General features: G+C 39.9%; 1 protein-coding gene across 4 annotated transcripts in view; it reads left to right on the top strand.

Annotated features, from left to right (window-relative positions):
* The window catches only part of AFF2 (AF4/FMR2 family member 2), a 492794-nt gene that overhangs the window by 395639 nt on the left and 71398 nt on the right, over positions 1-25757 (top strand). For 2 of the 4 annotated variants that reach the window (XM_045031552.1, XM_045031553.1), the window contains exons 9-11: positions 2340-2391; positions 4988-5047; positions 17130-17167. In XM_045031552.1, the coding sequence (XP_044887487.1) occupies positions 2340-2391; positions 4988-5047; positions 17130-17167 (150 nt within the window). Of the gene's footprint in view, positions 1-2339; positions 2392-4987; positions 5048-8111; positions 8145-17129; positions 17168-25757 lie in introns of all 4 variants that reach the window. The other 2 variants (XM_045031554.1, XM_045031555.1) reach the window with 2 other exon arrangements.

A 25757-nucleotide genomic window follows, 5' to 3' on the forward strand; every position in this document is an offset into this window, starting at 1 on the left:
TAGTTTATCTGAAACCAACTCCAACAGGTGTCCTTCCTACTAATCATATTTTATATCAAATTTATATTTTTCAATATTCAATATAAATATACCTACTGCTTACTGTACTGTTAGAAAATGTCTGTAACATGCTTTATAAGGACAGTTATTAATCAGCCATTTTACAAGACTGTTTCGTAGGTATATTCATTTATCTTTTTGTGCTTGCTTCTTTTTATTTGTCTGATACAGAATTTCTTTTATCCTTTTGGTTTACTTCAACAGAATATGTCAAGAAGAAATTTAACACGTAACAAAATGAAAAAAAGTGCAATGGCTAGAAAGAAAGAAATAACCCTTTAGGCTTAATTCATGAAAAGGTCCCTTCCCTTATTTTTCTTAGCTCTGTATTTTGTTTTAAATAATACAGAGTACATTAGCTAGCAGTGCTGCTTTAAAGAGGCAGAATGTTTTGCATATTTAAGTGAGATGTAGGTTTTAGAAGAGGAATTTAGGATTGAATTAAAATTAAGAGTCACAATGATGTATCCACACATTAGGGTGGTCTGATAGTTCTGGGTGCGTTGTCCTCAGAGTATATAATGAACTCTGATGATGTAGTTAAGGGCTATGGATAGATCATGCTGGAGTGATCTGTTGTTGTGAATGGTGCAGCAGGCAGTGCCACTGTAGAAACAAATGAATGTGTCTGCTAGATAAACAACATAAAAAGTTCCCATTCATCACTAAAATCTAGCCCTCTAAAGATTAATATTTCCTGCAGATTTCTTAGTTTTGGAGGAAAAGATTCCTTATCCATACTTTAGACTTACTTCCATGAACTCATATTTTACAAGGAGGCATCTGACATTTATCAAGAGGTTAATGACTAGTAGTTTCATGTCCAGATACTTTGTAACCACTGAGCTGCCCGACAACAGAGGTCACTAAAAGACGGATGAGTTACTAGCCAGTTAAAGTTCTCCTTACACTTTCTCTTTTAAAAGCACCAGCAGGATTTGGAGAGGGCTGATATTTGACCGGTTGGAATACTGTCCCCTTGTAGACAGCCATGATTTACTGGTAGTCTTCAAACAAAAGACCAGACAAAACACTTATTGATTGTTACGGTTATTTAAAGACTAACAGTAAAAATTCATAGACTCCAGTCTTCATCAACATGAAAAGAAATCCGTAATTGCAATTTGCAAGTCTCCTGCAGAGGCGGAAGGGGATCAAAATAGGACAGGGGAAGCTCATCAATTTCAGTGGCTATCATGAGAGGTCTTGATGATGCATGCTAATACATTGTTCCGTCATCTAGTGATAGAGGGATTTGGTGTAGAAAAGAGACTGTGGTAACAGAAGAAATGTAGCCTAAAGGAGTTTGTGTTCCCAAGAAGGCCCATTGCCACTCACAAAATGTAGGCATGGGTAGTTGGATAGGTGCATATACTTGGTGGTTCCCCACTCTTATTCTATGGTCATCTAGACTTCAGGAAAATGGAGAATCTATACTGATGTAAAAGCAAGTAAAAATGGTTTCTTTTCCAAAACATGTGGCAATATCTTGTCCCTGCACTTTAAAAATGTACAGATTTATCAAAAGGGAGCTATTGTATAAAATAGATAGTGATATAGTAGTATACATTTTTCATCACTTTCCCTTTCAATGTGGGGAGAGAGCTGGGGGCAGCATGGTCTCTTCCTTCACCTTGTCCTGTAGAGGGAACAGGGAGCAGTGGTGTGACAGATTCCCCTGTAGAAGGGAGACCGTGTAGAGGAGATTCCTAGCGTGGAAAACTCCTGTCTTTCCCTCCGATATTACTGTACCTCCTGATAGGAATGCTGGAAGGCCCAGAAATTCTTCAAACAGGCACCAGCTCCTCCCAGTATTCCCAGTTCACAATCCCTTGCCTGGTGGGTTCTCAAATCACCAGCCAAGAAAGATCAGGGGCAGCAGTGTAAGTCAAGAACAGGGGGAAGCCCTTTCTGTGTTTCCAGCAAAGGAGAGGAGCTGTGCTTCTTCTTACTTTAACCCCACTCTCCCAATCTAGAAAAACCCATTTGGGGTAAGCTACACACTATGGGCCAGTCAGCAGGTAGAAGAGGACATGAAAGAGAGGCTAATTATAAGCATTTGTGTTGGAGTCATTTTCAAAGTAGTCCATCCTTGCCTTTATTCACATAAAAAGGAATACGGTGGTCGTAGTGTACTCACAATTTCCTTTTATAGATCCTGATTCTGCTGCAGTTGAACTCACTAGGAGTTTTTTCACTGACTTCACCGAGGGTTAGATTTGGCCTATAATTTATAAAATTAGTTCATTAAATGTAACTATGGATTTTTTTTTTTTTAGAATGCTCGAAGATGATCTAAAACTCAGCAGTGATGAAGATGACCACGAACAGGTAAAATTCTGACGTGTGCATATGACATACATATCTGACAATATCTTCATCAGTTGCATATTATTTTATTATATCTGTATCAAATCCATTCCTGGGTAAACTTCTCCAATCCATCACCACAAGGCTTGCTTACACATTGAATTATTCTGGAATAGCTATTCCCAAACAACTGATTATGAATAGTGTCACGTTTTGACACTCTTACTCCAAAATAAGAGTACCTTGTTCCAGTTTAATTCACTTTGAAAGTGGATTAAGTTTAACAGGAACAAGGTACTCCTATTCCAGAATAAGGCCATGTCTACACTACAAGATTATGTCAACCTAACTTCTATCAGCATATCACCACGTCAGTTATTAAATCGCTTGGGTCAGTGGGGCGCATCCTCAGCAGGAGGGCTTATATCAATTGTATTGTCCATGTGGGGCACTGTGGGACAGCTCCTGAATCCCAGTAATAACCCGGTGTCTACACTGACACTGTGTTGACCTAATTACATTGACCGTGACTCTACGATGCTCGGGGAGGTGGTGTTACTAAATTGGCATAGAGAGGCACTTATGTCAGCAAGAGCCAAATTTAAGTGCCAAATTCCACAGCTAAGTCAACGTAAGATAGTTTACGGCAACCTAACCCTGTAATGTAGACCAGGTCTAAGAGCGTCTACCCATGGTGTTATTCAGGAATAATTTTCCAGGGGAGACAAGTCCTGTTAGCCTTTGTTTTAGTTCACCAGTTAATCATCTTGACTCCACAGCCTTGCACCCAGTTTGTGGCGCTGTTTACACCTGGGCAAAGGGTTGTAAAATGCTCCCAAATCAGAATTCTCCACTCACTCCTACCAGGAGTAATGGTTTGCACTCACTTTACGCTCTCTTTGCACTGATATAAATGACTGTAGTCAGTACAAAGCAGTGGAGAACCAGTGGAACTTTTGTTCCAGCCATTGAGCAAAGGGTTTAGAGTCCACAGTCATTAATCCTAATATAAATATTAGTGATACACTCCCTTTTCCCAGAGGTACAGCGGCAGGTCCTGGCTGTGAATCAATAGCAGACGTCTTTCAGCCTAGAAGGGACATTAGTGAAAAAGCATTTGCAGAAAACTTGCTGATACCATTGTCCTTTCTTTCATTCTGCATTATAAATATTTACAGTTACTGCTGAGGAATAAAATGGGGGGCATGCATCTTTTCAGCATTTTTAATAAGAAAGTCTAGACACCTTGGGCCAAATTCATCCCTGCTATAATTTCAGTGAAGACAATGGAGTTAAACCAAGGATGAATTTGGCCCCATATCGTTCTTAGGTCATAAAACAGTAAAGCAATTTTTTTTATTTTGTTGCCATAATTGTTATGATGTGAAATGTTGTATTGTGTGTGAATTCTTACTTTCTTCTTGATAAGACACTCTCACAGTGTCCAGCTGATCATTAGGAATATGAAAAGGGAATGATGCAAACCTCTTTGGGATGTCTGTTTACCTACAGCTTCAGAAATGTTGCTTTTAACTGAGCGATCTCATTTATTCTTCAAAATATCTGAATTTTGCCACTACCCCTCCCACTTCCTCCTCCTGGGCATGCCAAGAAATATATACTTTGTAGTGTCCATTGGCACCTGGATTGTACGAGTCAGCTTTTTCTAACACAGAAACCCAATGTCAAGCACTCACAAGTCGAAGGATTAAAAGCCTACATGTATGCAATGCAGAGTTGTATAATCTTGTACAGCTTGTCTGACTAACAAGTTTACTGCTTGATTGGAAATGTAACATTTATAATGAGAGGCCCGATGTAATCTGTTTGGCAACGTCAGTCCCAGTTCAAAACTAGAATAACAGCAAGCAGACACATACTCAGGTCCTGATTCTGATCTCACCCTAGTTTCATACTGGTGTTACTGCACTGACGTGAGTGGAGTTACTCTATGTTCACACCAGCAACCATGAGAGCAGAATCAGGGGCTGAAGTGAGTAAGGGTCTGATTCAAAGCCCACTGAAGTCAATGAAAAGACTCCCATCTACTGTGGTGGGTTTGGTATATAACCTTAATGTCTTTCAGAAAAACAAAGAAACTGTGGGTCTTACACTAATACCATTGCACTAAAAATCCAGGTGTCACTTTCTAGTAATGCCATTGGCAACACCAGGTTCAAAGAGAAGAAGGAGACACAGTAAGGAACATTCATATGGTTTCTTAAGGTTCTACAATACAAATTCAAGAGTTTCTGATTAGCATTGACCCTGTTTTCACACTAGGCAGGAGGTTCAAACCTTCTGAGCAATCCCAAGTATCTTTTAAAAAACAGGAATATTTAGGTATTCCAAGAGTGCACTCTTCAATCAGGTATCAAAAATAAATTATCTATCTGGAAAGGAAAAGCTCTCTCAATTGTCCTTTGTTTCAAGGAGCATCACTCATTTCCAGCGTTCCATCCAAATGTGCAGGCCTTCACTTTTAGTTACATCAGAAATAGAAGATCATGAAATAGAGGGAATAAAAAGCATTGAATACATTAAAGGGAGGAATCCCATGTTAAGTCTCCTGGATTAATAACTTATGCACGTCCTTCATTTTGGATCTTTGTCACAGATTGCATCCCACCTTGAGACCTGGGCAAGCGGAGAAGTAGAGCTCTGGTGTAGCAGTCAGGTGTTTCACTTGTTGGATTCTTTCACACTTTACAAGTTTTGATCATGTTTCTTTAAAAAAAAAAAAGAAAGAAAGAAAAAAAAACATTGATCAGGTGTACTGGTCAGATACATAAACACTAACAAAACAGTTATGGCATGTTTAAATGCAAAATGCTGTTTCCTGGAATATATAAAATGATCATTCATGAGAGCTGGAATGAGACTATAACAATATACAAATTATAAGATACCAAACGTTCAGCTGTGGGGCACTGAGTTACAAAACTAAATTTTTAACGTAAGAGTTTACAGTCAAATGATGCTTGAAATTCAGATATACACATGTGCATACCTTACCTGAGAGAAAAGATGAAAATCTCAGTTTGAAAGCACCTTAGCAGTTTGTCCAATATCTTTGTATTCTGTCTCCTCTCTTATATTTTACCTTTCAGATTTACCTTGTTCTCCAAAATCGCCATTTTTGTACTTTATGAAGCTTGTAACATAGGCCAAGCGCAGGTTTACGGGTGCAAAAATGTACCATTTACTGATTTTTCTCAAATGAAAATAAATAATTTTAGACTGATTTTCTGAGCTATCTAGTGCTTCCAGTTCCATGAGCCAGAACAAATATTTGCAATTGGTGTTATAACTAGAGTAGGGTCCAAACCCAAAATCTGAACTGCATCCTGCTCTTTCCACCTGCTAATCAGGTTCTTCCTGTTGTTTCACACTTCTTGGGAGGAACCAACTAAACACAAGTTCCTAGTGCAATGCTGTAACTAAGAGGGTGAACACAATTCTTGGATGTATAAGCAGAGGAATATTACCTCTGCATCTAGTATCAGTGAGACCATTACTGGAATTCTGTGCCCGGTTCTGGCATCCAGACTTTGAAAAGAATATTGAAAATGTGGAAAGGGTTCAAAAAAGAGAGCTAAGAATTATTTGAAATCTAGAAAACATACCTTATAGTGAGAGACTTAAGAAGCTTAATCTATTTAGTTTATCCAAGAGAAGGTTAAGAGGTAACTTACCCATAGTCAACAAATACCAGCAGGGGGAATTGATTTCTGACAGTAAAGTTAGGCTGGAAGATGAAGCTAGAAAAATTCACACTAGAAATAAGGCACTAGAAACAAGGTGCACATTTTTAACAGTCGGGGTAATTAACTATGGGAACCCCTTCCCTAGGAATGAGGTGGTTTTTCTATCACTTGCTATCTTTAAGTCAAGACAGGATATCTTTCTTAAAAGCTACAGCTCAAACAGAAGTTGTGGCCTCAATACAGAAATTACTGAGTGAAGTTCTTTGGCCTGTGTTATTCAGGAGGTCAGACTAGATGATCTTAACAGTCCCTTCTGACCTAAAAATCCTATGAATCTATGAACCATATCGATCATTGTGATGAAGCAGGAGCAAGTTGCTCCAAGCCAGGTGCAGAATTCATCACATTGCTTTATGGGCCACCATTTGAAAGGCTACAGTTATCTCCTAAATCTCCTGCTAACATTTTGGGGGAAGCATCATCATCAGCGCAGTCACCTTAGAACAGAGCAGGGGACACGTGCTTTGTGTGTCACTTACGCATAACGCTGATTCTTTTGCTTTCCATTGCGGGTGATTTGGGATTAAAGGAACACAGAAGATGAGGGGTTAGATCTGGAATCAATTTTCATTTACAGCTGAGAAGCAGTTATTGATGCTGTGCTCACAGTTCAATACAAGATCTAAAGATATAGACCTTGTGTTTCTCTTTCAATAGAAGCAACACAATCAGTCTCAAATGTTTTCACAGAGAAAATTGTATTGACAGTTTTATTAAAATTGCCATCTTTAAAGTTTTACATTATCTACAATTTGACCTATTCCAGTGATTTTTAATATGCACGCTGACCAACCCAATAGATATTTATGGCACAAATTCATAACGGCAGGTAAACATCTGCTTAATGTATTATTGAGTAGAATCATTATATTTAACTTAAGCAGTTGCCTGGATTTTAAACTGTTGCAGCACTGTCATTAAACAGAATTTTGGTTCATGCATCACTAAGATATTGTTACTTTGCAGAGAATATTTCCATTACCCAATAGTTTCAGATTGGCTGTGGGATTATAAATACAAAGAAAATAACAGACGTGTATTAGTAAACCTATATCTTGGCAATACATTTCAGGGATTAATGTTAACTAATGTTAATAGTGTTCTGTAAGGAAGGATAGAGCCTTTAGATGGTCCTATTACTTAGTTAAACAAAAAAAACCAGAAATTTAGGAAGAATAGTGTTTTTTTTAATTAGTGACTAGGTTCATCTTAAAGAGCTTAGATAAAACACAGATTAGTATTTTTTGTTCTTTAAAGTAGCTCTGCATAATTCAATTTAGCTTTGAGCTCAGAGCCATCCAAAAGAATTGTGCCCTGATACAGTATTTTAAGTAGCTGTAGTGTACCCAATTTTCTTTAACCAGCTCTTCTTTGTTCTTCCTAAGGAATAATCTTGGTAACCTTTGAAACGTGCACTTAATTTAAAGCACATTGCTGGAGATCTGGGTATTTTTGAACCAAAGAAACTTTTATACCATTTACAGATCTGTTCCATTATTCTGAATATTTTATGTACATTGTATTTTTGGCAGAACAATACATGAAACATTTTTATCTTTTCTATTTGTTTTTTCTCCTTCACTTAATGATTACCGTTTGCATGTGTGATAACCATGCATGCACGAGACACCTCCTATATAATCCATGTCCATGAGCTAAGTTTTATAGTTTATCCAAGCAGTCTTTCTTGGCTAGGTTAGTATTAGATAATTGCATGCAAAATTACTTACTTTGTAGCTGAGAGTCTAAAAATGCTGTCAGCCGTAGGGAGAGCTTCTGATTCTTGTAATGCACATTGAACTTTCAAAGCATTTATTCAAGTTAAATTAAAACAGACTTTTTGGCTTAAGGTTTGTGAATATAAAAGATTCAGTACATTTTCACCATGTAAACAACACTGTTTTAAAGATATAGTAACCATACTAGTTGCAACAATGGATACCCTTTTCTATTGTAATTTTTCCTGTTTTTTAGCTGGATCCTGAAGAAGTTGTTTGCCTCCCCAAGGTTTCTCCATATTTCCATTTACTTTGTTATCAGCAGAAAGGCTGAGGGACAGCTCTTCAGTAATGACATCAATACTGCACACACAGCGAGAGAGGTCGTCTTGTCAACGCTATAGAAAAATCAGATGGATTAGGATGAAACTAGGTGCAAAATAACTTTGATAGAGTCTTTTAATGTAAACAATTTATCTGTCACTGGGTTTCATTGAAATCCCAGACAAAGCAATGCAACATTGGTGGTTGCCGCAGAAGAATTTGTTTTGATGAAGACCCCACATAGCAGTGTTTAAGATATACAGTCATGTTTTATAGCTGTAGGGAAAAGTTTTCATTTAGCCATTAGTGAAAACAGAAGCCATTAGGATAGTGTAGTCGTTCTCCAATCTTTTTCATTCCATAGGCTAAGAAAGATCCTCTGATGAAGAAATGTCTCTTCTTGCTACCCCATTCCATTTTTGGTTGGTACTCGAAACATTTTATTCTGTGCAACACCAATGAAACAGCCTTATTTCCCATACACAGGGCATACTTCGCCCCAGGATACTCCTGATTCACAAGACTAATTTTTGGCAATAAGAGATTGTATGGCTGGTAACAATGCCTACAGTAGTCATGGGGATTCATTTCATAGTATTTCTGTGCCACATAAACACTTGTGGCCATTGCATTCAGCAATGCCTGTGAGGTCTTGTAAAGAATATGTCAGATAAAGTCTATACACAATTTCAAATCACTAGAATACCAGAGATTTTAGGACTTGTAACTCTTTCAGGCCCATGACATTTTATTTAATCTTTTCAGTCCGTCATCGTATCTACCAATGACAAGGAGATTTAAATGACCCTCAGAACATATGGTTGCACTGTATGGTACTGTGGAACTGTGCTGGAAATTGACCAAACAAAAGTTTGTCATGAAGGTTCCAGTTGTGGCCCTCAACAGGGCTATGGAACACATGCTGCACATATCAGAAAAGCAGAGGATGGAGCAGCCATTTTAGTCAGAGGACACTGGATTGTCTTTTCCTTGTTCAAGTTGGCTGGTGTGAAACAGCTCTCAGCTTCACCAGACATAGACAAAACTAGGGAAAAACAAAACACAAAGATGCTTGGCAGCCAGACAGACCTAGCAAAGAGGGAAAGGATTGATAAATGATGTTATAGAGAGGTCCTCTCCTCGCTTAGCTACAAACAAGCATACACTGAACACGCTCCTTAGTACTCTCTTAACTAGGCACTTCACCTTTGTTGGGTTTTTTTTTCATTCTACCCACATGAAATGACCAGGTAATATCGATCACAGCACAGATGTCATATACGTGGAACTGAAAATACAGCCCTACTAGCTGCTTAGCTAATTCCAAGCCTCCAATGATAACCAGCAAAAGTGGGGGCAGCCTTTCCCCGGCTTAAGTTAAGGGCCAGTGCAGATGCAGACACACAGGCATGGGGAGCTACTATAGCTCAAGGTGGATGGGCCCACAGGGGGCCAGCGCAACCCCAAAGGTGGGTGTCGTCGGCTGGAAAAGCAGCAGAAGGAACTGAGTTAGCACATCCAGTTGTCAGCCTCTGCAACCAGGAAACATGGAATCCCAGTGGAGATTAAAGCGACTCTCCCCAGAGGAGCACCTGTGGGAGAATGGTGGTGAGACCTGACTGCAGTAAACCCCATTGGGGTGAATCCCCCTGCACACAGCAGAGATAGTGGGCAAAGGGAGGTGCAGTTTGCTGGGCCAGCAGGGGGAAATCTCCCCTGTGAACAGACTGAACATTTGCCTCCTGCCCCTTGTAGGAATATGGACTATTCTGCACCTGTTGTGAATTTGGTTTGCACAGAAAGAGAATTGGTCTGTCACAAAACTACCCAAAAAAATTCCAACTCAATTATCGTGCAGAATATTTGGTGCCTCATTACTTAGTTAAATGAACCAACGAGCCGAGCAACAAACAAAAGCAGCCCGAGGGCAGCCCAGAAGTTTTTGATGTGTGTTGTTACGTCCATCTCTCCAGTGCCTGTTTGTAACGGGTTATATATGAAATATATAATATAGTCCTTGAACGCTTCAATCCTGCATAGGCAACGCGAACAATACCAATATTGCCTCACATCTTTCCCAGCGCTGCCACTGCTGTTGCTCTTTGACTCTGCCCTTTTGCGTCTCAAGCCTGGGTAACTATTCATTGATTTAGAGGAGGAAAAAGATGAGGGACAGGTTGGACTCCCTGAGGAATGAGAGAAAGACCTTCACTACAAAGGGGAATCTAAGTGCATAAACTGCAAGTAAATTGGGGTAAGAGAGGCTGCTTCTGATATGGCTGTGTATACGTCTTCCTTTTACTGTGACAAGAGGGCATTTTAACCCAGGCGCGCTTTGGAGAAGTAATACTAATTAATAGCACTTAGCAATTTAAGAACACGTTTATCCAAGGATCTCAAAGCATTTTGTGAATATTAATAAGCTATACCTACCTGTAAGATAGTCATGAGGTAAATACAAAATATTATTCTCCAGAAGTTATAGGTGGGGAATTGAGGCACAGATTATGTGAGTTGCCTACGGTTTCACAATGGTCGGTGGCAGAAATACTGTTCTCTTGGCTCTCAGCCCTAGGCTTTCACCTTAGGTTTATCTTTCTTTTCTTGGGGCAACTTTTAGGGGTAGTTTTTGTTTTATCCTCTGTAATTTTCTTGTCTTTTTCTCCTTATGTTTCCTTTGCCTTTTGAGGATTTTTTTCTCTTGTGGTTAACATGTGGGGCTAGGCATCGGGAGTTCCATTCTCAGCTCAGCAACCGAATTCCTGTGTGACCTTGGTCAAGTCCCTTAAGTTCTCTGTGCTTCAGTTCGCCCTCAGTGGATTGGGGACTCAGGGACATAGTGAGAGTTAATTATCACTTGGAAAACATCTTGAGACCTTCCCAAAAGAAGGTGTTATAGAAGGACAAATTACTGTTTACCCTTCCTCTGTCCCACTCCACCTTACCTTCCTTACAACTAGCATCCATCGGCAAATGATGTTTTGGAAAATCCCACAGTACACTGAGAAGCGTTGCTGAAGACACTGTCCCTGGGCTTCTTGTCTCAGTGGCTTCTTTTCATTTGGGACATGCCATGAAGAATGGGAACTGGCTGTGTTTTGCATTATATGTTTCTTCAGTTTGCCGTCCACCATTTCCCTTAGTAAATGTAGCAATTTGGGGAAAATGCTGGCCATTGCACACAGTGCCCCAAAATCATCCCTACAGTAACTCAGTTTAAAAACAGTGGAGTTTGCTGGAAGGTGCTCTCCCATCTGTAGATGTACTTGCCATTTCTTTACAAACTTTATCCCTAGAAAAATCTACAAATTTTAGCCAGCCTGCTCTGCACCATCTAAAACAGGAGTTTCCAACTTAGTGGAATTCCACCCTAAATATTCCTGAAGAACTCTTGTAAAGCCACGAAAGGTCTGTATTGCTCAAAGGTGTAGAAAGGTGAGGAGATGCTCTGTGTCTAATACATACCCATGTGGAGTCCTGTGGGAAGTATGTACACCATTTGGATCTATAGCCACCCTGGATGTGGTGATTTGATCCTCTCTAAAACTGATCTCAGCTACTCTACTCCTTTTATTTGCCTTCTGAAGGCAAACAGGGGCAACACACACGAATATTCTGGTATGAGACGAGTGCATCCTCGCTACGTTTTTTCGGCCGTAGATTCAGTGAGCCCAGCTTTTCATCCTCAGGGTGAGGCTGTCCTAGACACACAGCATGTCCGTGAGAAGGTTTCCAATTTCATGTCAGAGATGATTAGCAAGAAAGCAACAGCATCTTCTCCATTGATGTTAGGGGACAGGTAGAGGAGAAGGTAACCACAGCATTAAAAAAAAAACCCAGAGATCCCTTGAGGCTTGTGACCCCCAGCACAATTTTCCCAACTTCCCTTTTGCACAGCGTCCTTCATGCGCACTGTGCTCTTCTCCACCCCCCAGAAAATCCCACCTGAGGCCAACTATCTAATTACAGAAGCAGATCAAGGTCCAGCACCATCCATTCATAGGAGTTTAATTCATGACTCAGCACCCTCTCCGTGACCCAAAGGACAGAGCGCAACTTCCAAGAGTGGTGTTAATTTGCAAAGGGCCTGATTTAACTCCCATTAAAGTCAATGGAAAGATTTTCATTAGTGCCAAAGGTGTTGAATTGGGCCTTCAGTGATGGTCGTCTGTTCCACTGACAGAACAAGAGGGAGAGCATGGTCAGTCATGAACATACCTACGGGGGATAGTTTAGCTGCTCACCCCTGAGAGCAGAGCTGATCAGAAAATGTGGGAGAAGGGTTCTCCAGAACATTTCAACTTGTCACTCATTGTGGGCTGCAAACTTTTCAGATTTCAGTTTTTTCAATGAAAACTCTACCTATTCCATAGAAAGCAAATACTTTCAGTAGAAAATTTTATTTATTCAAAAACCCAGTTTTCCATCAAAAGACAATTTTGACCAACATTTTTTGACTAGCCGTTCTTGAGAGTTTACTGTACGTGTATTTTCGCTGCTCTAGGCACGTTGCACTAACCAAAACACATTGTCCATCAGAAAGATTAGTACCTTGATTGTTAAACCAGCAAAACAGACACTATTTTGGCCCACAGTGCAGTTCACGGAAGGAATCCATGAGGGTGATGATTATTTGCCAGTGCCGCCTTTTGTATGACAATTAGTGAAACTTGTCTCTTTATCCAGCCTCTAGGGACACATTTCTTTCACTTCTCTATTACTGTTCAGTGCTGCTCACATTTGGAGTTCACATTCATCCCTGAATGCGATGGAAAACCATCCCCCAGCACCCAAAAAGTTTCTATGAATGTATGTTCTGCAACTGCTGCTGCCCTTCATCTGTTCCTCCAATTTATCTTCTTTCTCCTTCTCATCCTGTGTCTGCCTAGAGGGGCAGCTGTGGAGAGAGGATAATTTTAGAGAGATATGGTATATAACTAGCACCATAATTGTAAAAAATCAGAAGGAAATTACAAATTAAAGCAGTATAACTGTCTAGTTCAGTCTGGTCTCCATTTTCTAATCATCTTAAATTATTTTAATGTACACTTTCAAACTCAAAATTAGCAGAAATCCCATGATGTAACCCTCCTAACACTCATTGAATCCCATTATATTATTTCATTTTCTTTCCATTCTTTTGTAGTGTGATCGCCCACTCAGACCACATGGATCATGATTTGGGAACCTCCTACCTACTCTATTTATAGTCATTTTAATGTGTGAAGTTCAGGAATCATTCTGGGTTTTAAAAACCTTTTCTTATTTGTAAAAGCCCAGAATATAAGTTGCACAAAATAACTCACTTTTAAAAAAAATTTCTTTGAAATATCTTACATTAATAATCAAAAGCTCACCTCACGTCTAAAACAAATTGAGTCATGAAGACGAGAAGCAGAGAATTGTTAACTCTATAGCAAGGCTGATGGAAGCTCAATGAGATCATTTTGTTCAAAGATTAAAGGTGATGAGCACTGAAGTAATTGACGAGGATGACTATGAACACATCTGACTAGAGCTGTTAAATTCAGTAATGATCAAAAGTTAATTATCAAAGCAGAGAGAACTACTCAACGTAGACCAGTTGAGTCAATAGCAAAGCAACCCAGAAATAAAAGTAATTTGGAGGAAGTATTTTCCTATAATGAAGTTGTATAAAAGATGTACATTTCAAAGAAAGCTGCCTAAAAACAAGATAGCATTCTTCATGATCAGAGAAAAAATAATTAGCTCTAATTGACAGACCTGCTCCACACACAGTATTTTCAAACAATATGTTTCTGCATCAAAGCTTAATATGTATAGTTACTCAATGTCACTTTGATTCCTCTGTTCTGTATCTTCTGCCACTGAGCATGCTCAGGATATTGCAACAAATATACCGTGAAAAAGAGTGAGCAACACATACAAGAAAAATGAAAGCACAGAGCCAGATCCTGTAGTACTTACTCAGATGGAATTCCTTATGTCTAATTCTGCGTGGGCAGCTCCCATCCTCAACTCCCATTAAGTGGCAAATAGGTTCAGGTAATGTAATAAGTGAGCAGCTCCTTCATCCAAAATGCAAATTGAAACTGGGGGCAGCCCTTCCTGGTCGTTTGAAAGTTTTGGTTAGAGAGAGAGAGTGTGTGTGTCTGTGTGTGTGTGTAAAAAGTTTATACTACCAAACCCTTTGAGTTACTGAAGTGCCTTTCCCATGAACACAATCACAAGTAATCTAGGAAATCACTAGCTAAGAAAACAATGGCCGGCTACCAATCTTCACAGCCACACAGAATAATATGTAGACAGATTCCCATTGTACATATCACCACCACATTTTCCCCTCCAATGCAAACAGCTGCAATCCACATGTTGAATTACTCAAAATTGAATGCACTGCCTAGACTCTGATCTTTAATATTCTATGATTTTGACGTTACCCAGTTCTCTCTCAATTTCTGAAATAGCTTCATCGTCTTTATACAAACAGTTAGGACATTTCCTCATTTTGCTCATTTGCTATAGATTAATTTAACCTTATAATTCTTTGTATTTGCATAGATATTTACTTCCTATTCAAAACACTTCCCGCTTGTTCTATTGTTATCTCTTATCTGTTTATTTACAATCAAGTTTGTGTGTGATAAGTTTGAAGAATTTGATAAAAGTAACTGAGATTTGGTTTAGATTTACACAGTCCTAAACTCTGTAGTGTTACAGCCCAGCTACAGGCTAGCTAGACTGATCATGAGAATTGTTAGACTGTAATTAAAAAGTAGACTTCTGCTTGATAAAAGAGAATTTGTAACCTTTTAAACAGGTTTAGTACCTCAGGAGGAGAGGATAGAAACTTGAAATTTAGTAGTCCACTGAAAAATCCACGTAATAGGCTCAATTATAAGATTTTAAATAAATAGTTTGTACACACATACACACTTTTCTTTTATTAATGAGGGTTCCTTTGTCAAACAGGGTCCTTTTGGCCCTGAACATGCGCCCATCAAATAAATTGAGTATATTTTGGAGGGTGCCTATGGAGTGAAACAGGACCGACGCCAGCCAACTGACCACTTCATGAGGCAGGGACGCAATCATAGAAACACAGGTCTGGAAGAGACCTCATCGTGTGTTTACACAATGGGGCAGAATTAAGGTTAACTTTCACATTTCCTGAGTTCTGAGTGCTTCACTGAGCAGCCTTACCATTCTTTTCTCCTAGTCGGTTTGATTAATATTCATTTACTTGTTTGTTTATGTTGATTTCACTGTATAAATATAAAACAAACGCTTCTCCCAGGCTCTACCGACCCATAATAAATAATGTAAAACCTAATCTAAGACGCAAAGAACAAGCCTTTCTCTACACAAAAGGAGCCAGTCCATAAAACTAATATTTCCCCATTTCAGATCTCACAAACCTTAATTTCTTATCTCATGTAAAAAAATCAATGGTTTGGGATCCTGATGGATTTCAATGTGGATCTTCCTACTATCGGGGAGGAGGGATTTTTTTTTTTTGCAAAATTTCTAGTCCCACTGATGATGTCATATAACAACCTATTCTCAGAAGATTTGTAGCCCAATATTGCAAGTTCAGGGGATTCACTTCAGAGTTGAGGCCAATTTAGACAGCAGATCTAATCCTTTTGTCCTTATCTAAACATTTTGAATATCACCCTCACTAGGAATTTTAATCAAGGAATATGTTTTTGCTTCATTCAGATATAGAACACCTGAATGAAGCAAAGATTGCAATATTTCACCCAAACACCCTTAACCCTTGTGCATCATCGCCAGTTTTTCTGGCTTTATTTTGTTTCCTGAAATATACTAAAATGCAAGTAAGCACGAAAGCTTTCTATAGTGTAATGGTTTATGGATCAGTCACCTTTTCAATCTGCATTTCAGTGCTACAGTACACGTAATCTGACCAATGGTTTGACTCCTTTCCCCATTTAAAACTGATAGCCTAGAACTTCAAATACTAAAAAGAATGCTCTGAAATGATTTGACAGCACTAATTTTGTCTTAAGATAATATTTCAACCTTCTCTGTATCGCAATGTGATTTATGTAGTCTATGAAATTCTGGGGGAATAAAAGTTTGGTTCAGATTACATAATTATGCCATAGAAACATAAAAAAAATCACCACTAAAATCTCCAACAGCTTAAACAGTTTGATAGACTGTAGCCATTCTGCCATCAGTGCCCCCAGCTGTGTTGCTTAGCAACATTTTAATTCAAGAAGAATCGAAGGAGATGAAATCCCCGTGGAGAGGGAAACAGAAATAAGAGGGCCGTTGACAGATGATCTGAGTTGTTTCTTCTAATATACTGTGAAGATCACTGGCTCTTTTCATGAATGATAAATGGACTGTACACAGATCAATGGGTTCAGCAATAAGCTGGAACCGGGCTCCATGTCTGAGGCGGAACAGGCCGAGAGGCCCAGAGATTTACTCATTTAGATGATTTGGAGTGTGTTTTCTCAAAGGTTTCACGAGAGGAAATTGATCTGAGCATTTGGTCATCCGTTGCCCTTTTCTGTTGTTGGCTAATAAAAATGGTTTTGGAAATAGAATCCGTTCTTGCCTTTATTTTTTCCCGTTGCTGCTTGTGTTCTAGATGTAGGGGGTAACATTGCGACAAACATGACCAGATCTCAAACCGGGAAAGGCAGTAATCGTTCTGAATGAACGGTTCCTATACACTTACAGCTATTCAAAAAATCAAGCCTGATGAGATCTCAAACACCGGGCGGAATGTTTTAAGAGCTGTAACGCGATTGTGCGGAAAAAGTTCAGCAGTTGCTATCTTTACTCAGTTGCCGACTTAACGATGGTAGCCTGCTTTGGTTTGCGTATTCCATTTCTGAACATTCTATTTTAATATCATTTTGGTTCCAGGAAACATTGTGCTTGATAATGTTGCTTAACTGTTTCTTTTCCCTCCCCCTTCTATTTATAGGCTGCTGAAAAGACAAAACCTAGAAACATTCCTGTAAAGTAAGTTATTTTTATATCTGTTGGAAAATTCAACTTTAATGAACTTCATGCAAACAACCACAACAAAAGGCCCACAATAGGGCAATAAAATAGACATTGGAACTCAAGTTAATCCATAATCAGAGCCATAAAAAAGCCCCTGATCATCAAGGACAGATTTTGATTTTTCAAGTGTCCCTCATGACTGCATGCCCTGATTTGTGTCCAGTTTACATAAATTAATATGTGCTGTCTATGAATAGCTGCCAAATAATATCATACTCATGTTCAGTACATAATGCTCCTAGCCTGGGGGGGTTGCACATGCTAAAAAGATTATGTTTTTTAATTGCAATCCTTGGGAAGATCTGACAGAGGGGGAAATAACTGCAAGTGTGCCAAATGATTTCTAGACACGTGGGAATATTTTGCACCAATGTACCAGAGCTTTGCCATCCTGTTGGTTAAGAACTCACACACACACACACGCATATGTTTCTGTTCTTTATACTGGGGATCTATGAAAGATGAGCAAGCTACCAGGGACCAATTTTCCAGGGCATTTTATGAGAAGTTCTTAAATCTTAGGGCGCTAGCAGCCACTCTCTACAGTATATCATTGAATTAAGAAAGTTGCTATATAGATGTCCTGGTACTTTCAGGAGAGATGTGTTCAGTTAAGGGTAATAGCAATCAGCGGCTACTTTTTCTGCTTAAACAACATATACTCTAGTTTTAATGTTCTATTAAGTACCAATAAAACACATACTTCCAGCTTTGGTGGGTGATCAGTCTGCAGTTTAACTAAGTCCCCAGGAACTATATCTTCCTATTATAGCCACTGTTTTCATTGCACTTTGCTGATCATGATGTCTTTTGGAAGTGATTTTCCTCCTAGAGATTTTTCTCCTAGAAACTCTGGGAGGGCTCATGAGTGGCTATGTTTTGGGAGGCACAACGAAAAGACTACAGGCCTCACTCTCCATTGCCTTCCACCTTGGATAGTGATGTAAAATGCTCATCAGAACAACCACGCAAGGTGCCAGGCAGTTGTAAATCAGACTCTTTGTTTCATTTAATCTGATGAGAATTAGAAATGGAAACCAGGGGGGATATAAAAGCTTAAGGAACTTGTAATGAGACAGGGGGCCATTCATTTCTGGGTAACTAGTTCCAGTCCAGGCCAAGCTGAATTAAAAATCTAGCTGGTGGTTGTTATTCAAAGTGAACTGGCTGCTCCTCTTCAGCTTCTAGGGGACGAGAGAAGGGAGTGGAGGCGGCTCCAACATAATATTTTTCATTCATGGATTTCTTTTAAACTCTCCGCTGGTGTAAGCTGGGACCACTTCATGGCAGTCAGTGGTGCAGCACCAGTTTACAGCAGACAACGCCACTCCTAAGCAATTTGTACTTTACAGCGATGCGCAATTGTTCGTTTCTTCATTTTGAGTTAAATCATTGCTTTCGGGGACCTGAAAAATATAGTAACATTTTGGGATGGAAGAAGGCCATATGGCCAGGCTAGCTCTCTCCACCTCCACATGTATATTTCACCCTGTCATGTTTTCCCCAACTGCTTGTTTTAACTTGCCTTTGAATATGTTAATGATTGCAGCTTCAGTTAGTACCCTAGGGAGTCCATTATACATATTAATTACACTCTGCATAAAGAAGAGCTAAAGTATCTGCCTAGTATTTTTCAATGAAATGTAAGCACTTAATGTACCTGTATGGTTTTACCCTAAAACATTGCCTCTGAGAGCAAGAGGAAAATGGTATCTTTAAGATGACTGTAATAGATGTAGATTGTATTTGGATAAGCAAGGAGACCATATTCAGCACCGCAGACTTCTGTCTAGTTTTTAATGCCATCAGTGCTGTAGCTCTTTCAAATGTCAAAGAGAATTTCACTTGAATTTTAATGTTCTTCAGCGTCACAAAATAAAGTTAGTTGCTTCCATTGTCAAAAGGGCTGAAAGCTGTACAGCTTCCTTCTACCATATGTGACTTATCACATACATTTTTAAAAACACACTTCTGTTATTAAGACATATGTGATAGTACACTTCTGCAAATGTGAATTGCTTTTGGCTAAAAGCCATGCACTAATAAGTTGAGTTGAATCTAACTGCAGTTGACATCTGTTACAATATATATCTATATATTTTCTCAGTTGCCATTAATACAAAAATTTTCCTTGCTTTTATATTTTGCTGACATAATTGCTGTCTCCCAAAACCAGACTCAGAATTAACTCAGTTTTAAAGATTACAGTTTAATTCAGTGTCTGCAAGTAAGGCCTTGTACCTGTGATGTTTTGCATATTCGTAAAGGTGTCACGACTAAGGTTTATATGGACATTATCTACCTGTTTCGTCACCTAGAATTATTAATGTTCCAGTTTTTTACTCAATAACATACCCACAGTTAATACAATTCAACATCATGTTTTACACAGTGCGGATCACTGAAGATGGCTGCTGCCATTTATTCTATAAAATCTCTTTCATATTCTTGCGCTTTTTGAGAAGAGGCGCAACTAACCTACTAAAGTTTTATAGGCACATCAAGGCTCTTGTTTGTGCTTGTCTAGAGAGGTATTTAGACAAACTGGAGTGAGCTCCTTTATTAGCTAAGTATGTGCAGGTGGTGTTCAGATTCACTCCTTTGGAATACGTGCTCTCTTTTGGACAGTTACACAAGCTTTCAGTCAGCCATATTGCACACAGCAAGGAGAGCTGTGGAAACACAGCAGAGCGAGGGGAACTCATCTTTATGTATTTGTAGTATCATCCAGCACAACATTGCTATAAATAAGCATACTAAAAAATATAAAAAGAAGTCATAATGCCTGCAGAATTGATCTTTCAGTGGAAATAATGCAGCTAGTATTTTTAAAATCCCAAACACTCAAAATAACACATCTGTCTGGATCAGGTACCCACAGGGCTCCGCTTCCTGCAATATTCTAGTACCTTATAATTTTTAATGTGGTTATTATCATAACACCCCGGTGAAGTGGGGAAGAATAGTTATCTCATTGGGAGCCAGGACTATGCCACTTGCCCAGGCTTAAACAGGGCATGCGTGGCAAAGTAGGGAATTAAACTCAGGTCTCCCAAGTCCCAGGCTCGTGCCCTGTCCACTGGATCATGTTTCTGCTCTGTAACACCTTTCTCTAAGAATCTCAAAACACTTTACAAACATCAGTGAATTAAACCTCATCCCCTCCCTGTGAGATAGCTAAGTATTACTATCTAACTCTACAGGTGGGGAAAATTGAGCCCTTGGAGTTTAAGTGACTTGACCAGGGTCACATAGTAGAAGATTTCCAGTTATAAAGAGGCTGTTATCCAAGAAATAATTTTAAGTCAGCACATAGCTGAAACCTGTAAACTTCTGGCTTGTGTGCTGTGCTAGCATGGAGGAGGAGGATCACACAGAATTAAATAGCAGGGTTTGTTCTGATACCCAGCCCTTCCTGTCCAACGAATGAGATGAGGGTTCCACTGGGAGAGCTTGTGCCCAGGATAATGCATAAACTGGGAGCCCATATTAGCCAACTGCATCTTAGGGAGGAAATCACAGATTCTGGAGGAATCGTGTTCATTTTTCATCAGGTCTAGGCAGCAAGGACAAGGGAGATTCCATTATCCAGCATCCAAACTTGTACAATCCCCAGATCACAGGGCCATCCATGTGAGAGGCCTTCATCTCTTTCCTGAATAGGCTGGTTGCAATACCAGTGACTCTTCTTAGTCAAAATCCAGGCCGGCTCGCCTCTTTGCAGAAGACTCCACAGGTCAGGTAATACAAATCCAGGCCTGATCTCTAAGGCTAGAGAGGCAAGGATGTGAATCCCCATGCCCCATGGTAGGGCAACCCTGTCCCCACCTCCTCGGTCTCCACAACTGTGAGAAGTGGGAAATGGTGCCAAGAAGACAGTTCTGTGTGCCCTCTTCCACATGAGAGTTCCGCATATGGAGAGTCCCTTCTGCACACGGATTGACCATGACCTAACCCCAGAATTTGGCTCTTTGTGAATAATGGCTAAGAGATTCCTGGGGAAAATAGGCAGGTAAAAGAGTCACCTGGCTAAAACCTACTATTACTCACAGCTTCAGAGTCGAGTATTTAAGAGACAGAGTACATTTCTGAAACTGAAAAATATGCTTACCATGGAAATTCACATATTATCTTAATTATTGGCTAGTGGTGAGAACGTTTGAAGGGAATACTTGCCCCAGGTACATTGCATTTGGCTTTGATTTCCTTCTGTGTCCTTTCTCCCCTAATCTTTTATGGCCCTTTTAAAGATCTTTAATGGAAAGATAGCAATAAAACTTTTCTTTAAACACCTGCTTACGTTAAGTTTTGCTCTAGCCTTAATGGTATCCAGATACCTAAACCTGGATACAGACGGTGCTAACATCCCAATTCTTTCAAACATTTCATTTATTTTCAATTTCATTCATTTTCCTTCGCTAACAAGACCAGCATGAGCTTGTTAACCAGAAATGCTGGTAGTAGTTATTGTTCTTTCTTGTCCATAAAATTCATCTTCTAGTTGTAATCCCTCTAAAGCTGAAGGGCATCCAACTTTACTTCCTAGGGGTTGTCTTACCCATCCAGTCTGAATCACAAACCCTTAAAATCCATTACAGAGGTGTCCTCTCGTTTGTCGGTGCATTGGTATTTCTTATGGCCCTTTCATCTTCTCTTCTGTACAGGGTGGGGGTGATTGTTTCTACTGACTGCATTGTAAAAATATCTATCATTTATCAACTGGAGTGGCACCTCCCGCCCGGGATAGGCTTAATACAGCAAGGAAGGTCTGACCCTTAGTGAGTCAAGCAGAGCTCGTGGGTTTTCCTGTTGACTCACTCAGCTGAAGGGCAGGAAGATCAGGCTCACCGGTTCAGTTGATGTACACTGAGTTTCTTTGGAGCCATAAACAGCCCTCTGGGCACCAGCTGGCACCAGTGCAAGCTGATGGGCTGTGATTTTTTTGTTTTTATCCAGTCAAGCCAGACGTGTAGTAAGCAATAGGGGGATATGAGTAGTAGTGTCCCCATTTATACATTGTTGGGCTGTTGCACAAAGTTCTTATTTTAAAAAAGGAAAAGGCAGTGTTCAGAATAAAATGGGGTGTCCTATTTATTGGCAACCGATTGGGAAACTGGCTAAGTTCTATTCTTATGCAGAATCTAATGGAAACGTTCCTTAAAAACATCACTAGGAATGTTACAATCAGTCCATTTTAAAAAACAATAACATAGCTCTCCCAGGTCATAAAAGGGCTGAGCAATTTACTTGGCACCACCTATTTAATCTCTTTATTTCCAAAAGCTCCCCTCCTGTTACTCTTTAGACTCTACTCTCAGCTAACTACAAAATGAGTTAGCACCAATTAAATTGGTGCTAGAAATCCATCCATAATGCCGCAGTCCCTGAAGTGTCCGTCCACATTCATTGCTCAAAGAAACCCATTCATATTTATGTTTTAATACTTTAAGTCTAGCATGCAAAAGCGCTCAAATCCCCAGTAAAAATCCAGACAAAACCTGCTTACTAGCAATTAAAAGAAGAGATCCTTAGGTCCTGACTCTGCAATTCTGTCCATATAGACACCTGCACCTGTGAAGAGTCCCATCAATTGAACCAACTTGCAGGATTGGAGCCTAAATCTTATATATTCCAGCATGCATTAGCATGTTAATCAGTTAAATAAACTATAGCATAATATGAAAGAAAATGAAAAGTAGTTCAAATGCACCAGAGATAAGTAAACAAGGCGCTGACCCTACAAGCTGCTCTAAGTGTTTGTACATGCCTAGTTCAATGGGGTTCTGGTCTAGGACTAAGAGTTCCTAGACACCATTGTAATAAAAATCAGTACTAATATATGGATTAATCCCTGTGCCCTCATAAAGCTCGTTGCAGGATTGGGGCCTAAATCATTACTTCATGAAAACCAATACATGTGCGTGCTGCTGTTGGTTTCCAGTGGCTTATGTTGAGGGGGCAATGGTTTTCATCAGCAGAGTGGGAACTGCAAAAATATCGCAAAGGATTATTTTACTCTTACCCGTTAAAGGTTATTGTTGGGAATGGATTATAAAACATCACTTTTAAACGGTTTGCAAAGAAACACACATATTAAATCCTTTTTGATTATATTGCGCTAAACCCTAAATACTGATTTTTATGTAAATTTTGACTCTTGTAAAGCTCCTATAAGTCAGCTATCCACAGGTGGTTTTATTTGAGCTTGATGCTTCCCTTAGATCTTTTTTCCTTCTTGAGATACCTTTTCACTGTAGTCCAAAAGTCATCACGGCTGCTGAAAGATGTAGTATTTTAGACATAAAATAATAACTCTATTTAATCTTTTGCCTTTATTTTCTGAATTTGTTCCTCTGACACATCTTGTTAGATATATTTTTATCAGTCCAGAGGATAACCACAGCAAGGCTATTTTTATTTCTAGGGAAATGATGCATGATAACTGCCAGCAGGGCCCAAAACAGTAAATCATCCAGTTCCAACCACAGAATGTATTAAAAGTCTGTAGCCTGTGGTAATAAGTTATAATTTAGTTGACTACAAGTTTGCTTGGACTTCAAACTGTACAAATGAGTCTCATTGGCTAGGAACCAAAAATATAAAGTAGTTTTTGCTTTATCAAGGTTTTCAGCTACCTCACAACAGGTACCCAGAGAGAGTGCACATTTTTCAAATGATTGCAATACATTTTTATAGTGAAATGGTTCCAACTTGATTGTGGAATTTATCGTATTTGCTTACAAGACAATGAGATGAAGAGACTCAGAGCGCTCATTCGTCTCCCCTCTTTCTAATGTGATCTCACACCACAAATACTGAGCTCTGTCGGCCCCTTCTAGCTGCAAAGATCCCAGACGGGAGAAGTTCATTGGCCAGATTCAACGGGCCAAGTTCTGCTCTCCTGACCCCCACATTGATCCCATTGCGACTACTTTACTGAATAAGTAAGGCTACGTTTTAGTCAAGGGTATTTTTAGTAAAAGTCATGGACAGTAAACAAAAATTCCCGGCTCGTGACCTGTCCATGACTTTTACTAAAAATACCTGTGACTAAAACTTGGGTGGAGGGCTGCGGGTGCTCGGGGGGAGGGTGATCTGGGGGCGCCGTGGGTGCTGGAGGAGGTGGCCCGAGACCTCCGCTGGAGCATCTCCTAGGCGGTGGAGGGGCACAAGTGCTGGCTGCCGCAGCTCCCATTGGCCAGGAATTGCAGCCAATGGGAACTGCGGGGGCAGGGCCTGTGGGCACGGGCAGCATGCGGCACGGAGGTCCCCAGCCCCTCCACTGCCTAGGAGCTGCAGGGCCATGCCAGTGGGAGCCCCCCACCCTGAAATAAGCACCTCCTGCACCCTCCAACCCCCTAGCCCTGAACCCCCTCCCACATAACCAAACTGCTGCTGGTGGCCCAGGGGTGACTGCAGTAGTCACAGAATCCTCCATGACAGACTTGCAGCCTTAGGAATCAGTCCCACAAGGGACAGCGCGTCCTCAGTTCCAAATGATTCAGGGCCGAATCTTGAAAATGTTTACTAAGTGTTATGCTTGCTGCCCTGCCATGAGTAGTACCGACTTCAGTGTAACAAATAACCCCTAGGGGACCTGTCCTGCAAGGACATCAGTAAAGTCTATTCCCATATGTAAACTTTCCAGGGAGGGAGTGATAGATGGATGGATGAAGAGAGAGAGAGAGAGAGAAATAGACAGACTTTAGAGGGAGGGATAGGTAGATAGATCCTCAGCTGATGTAAATTCTGAAGATTTGGACTTCTGGTCAATATTATTTTTAAGTAGCTTTACATTTATTTAAACACTCTTAGATGCCTACTTTGGGGTGTTGCAGTAAATAACAGATGCTTTGTATGACCTGTGAATTTTTTTTAAACTAATGCTTTGTGTTGGTGTACAATTAAGATTCTAAAATAAAACAACAAATGCCAATATATTTTCAGAGAGGGCCAGATTCTCAGCCTGTGTAAATTGATGTAACTCCAGTGGCTTCAGCTGAGCGATGCTGATTAACTCTAGATGAGGATCTGGCCTGTATAGCTCACACTCTTTTCTTATGTTCTCTGCTATGCAATTTTTTCCCCCTTCAAAATATTGCAAGTTAAGGAATTAGGGCTAAAGCTTTCTGCTTGTTGCTCATGGAAATACTACCATTGTACTCACGTGGGCATGGGCAGTTATAATTATGATGATTTGTTTAGAGCCATTCTAGACACTTTTCAGACGACAGTCCAAACACTGAGGAGTTTGTGACCTGAATAGAAAAGGAGTATAAGGTGCTGGAGCTTCGACTGGGGTGTCAACTTGAACTTTGAAACCCTCAGGCCCTGTTGCTTGCACAATGAAATTCCATTGATTTCAGTGGAGTTAACTCCTGATTTACACCAATATAAGAGAGTGGAGAATTGACACTCATGACTTTTGCTGGGTTGTGACTCAGTGTTAATAAGGCTCTTCCCCCCCCAGTTTGTATTCCACTGAAGTGTGTCAGAATAAAAATGGCCTTCACTACTATAGCGTAGTATATGTTCAAGAGCAAGG

This window comes from Mauremys mutica, chromosome 9 (genome assembly GCF_020497125.1).
Source record: "Mauremys mutica isolate MM-2020 ecotype Southern chromosome 9, ASM2049712v1, whole genome shotgun sequence".
Taxonomy (NCBI): Eukaryota; Metazoa; Chordata; order Testudines; family Geoemydidae; genus Mauremys; species Mauremys mutica.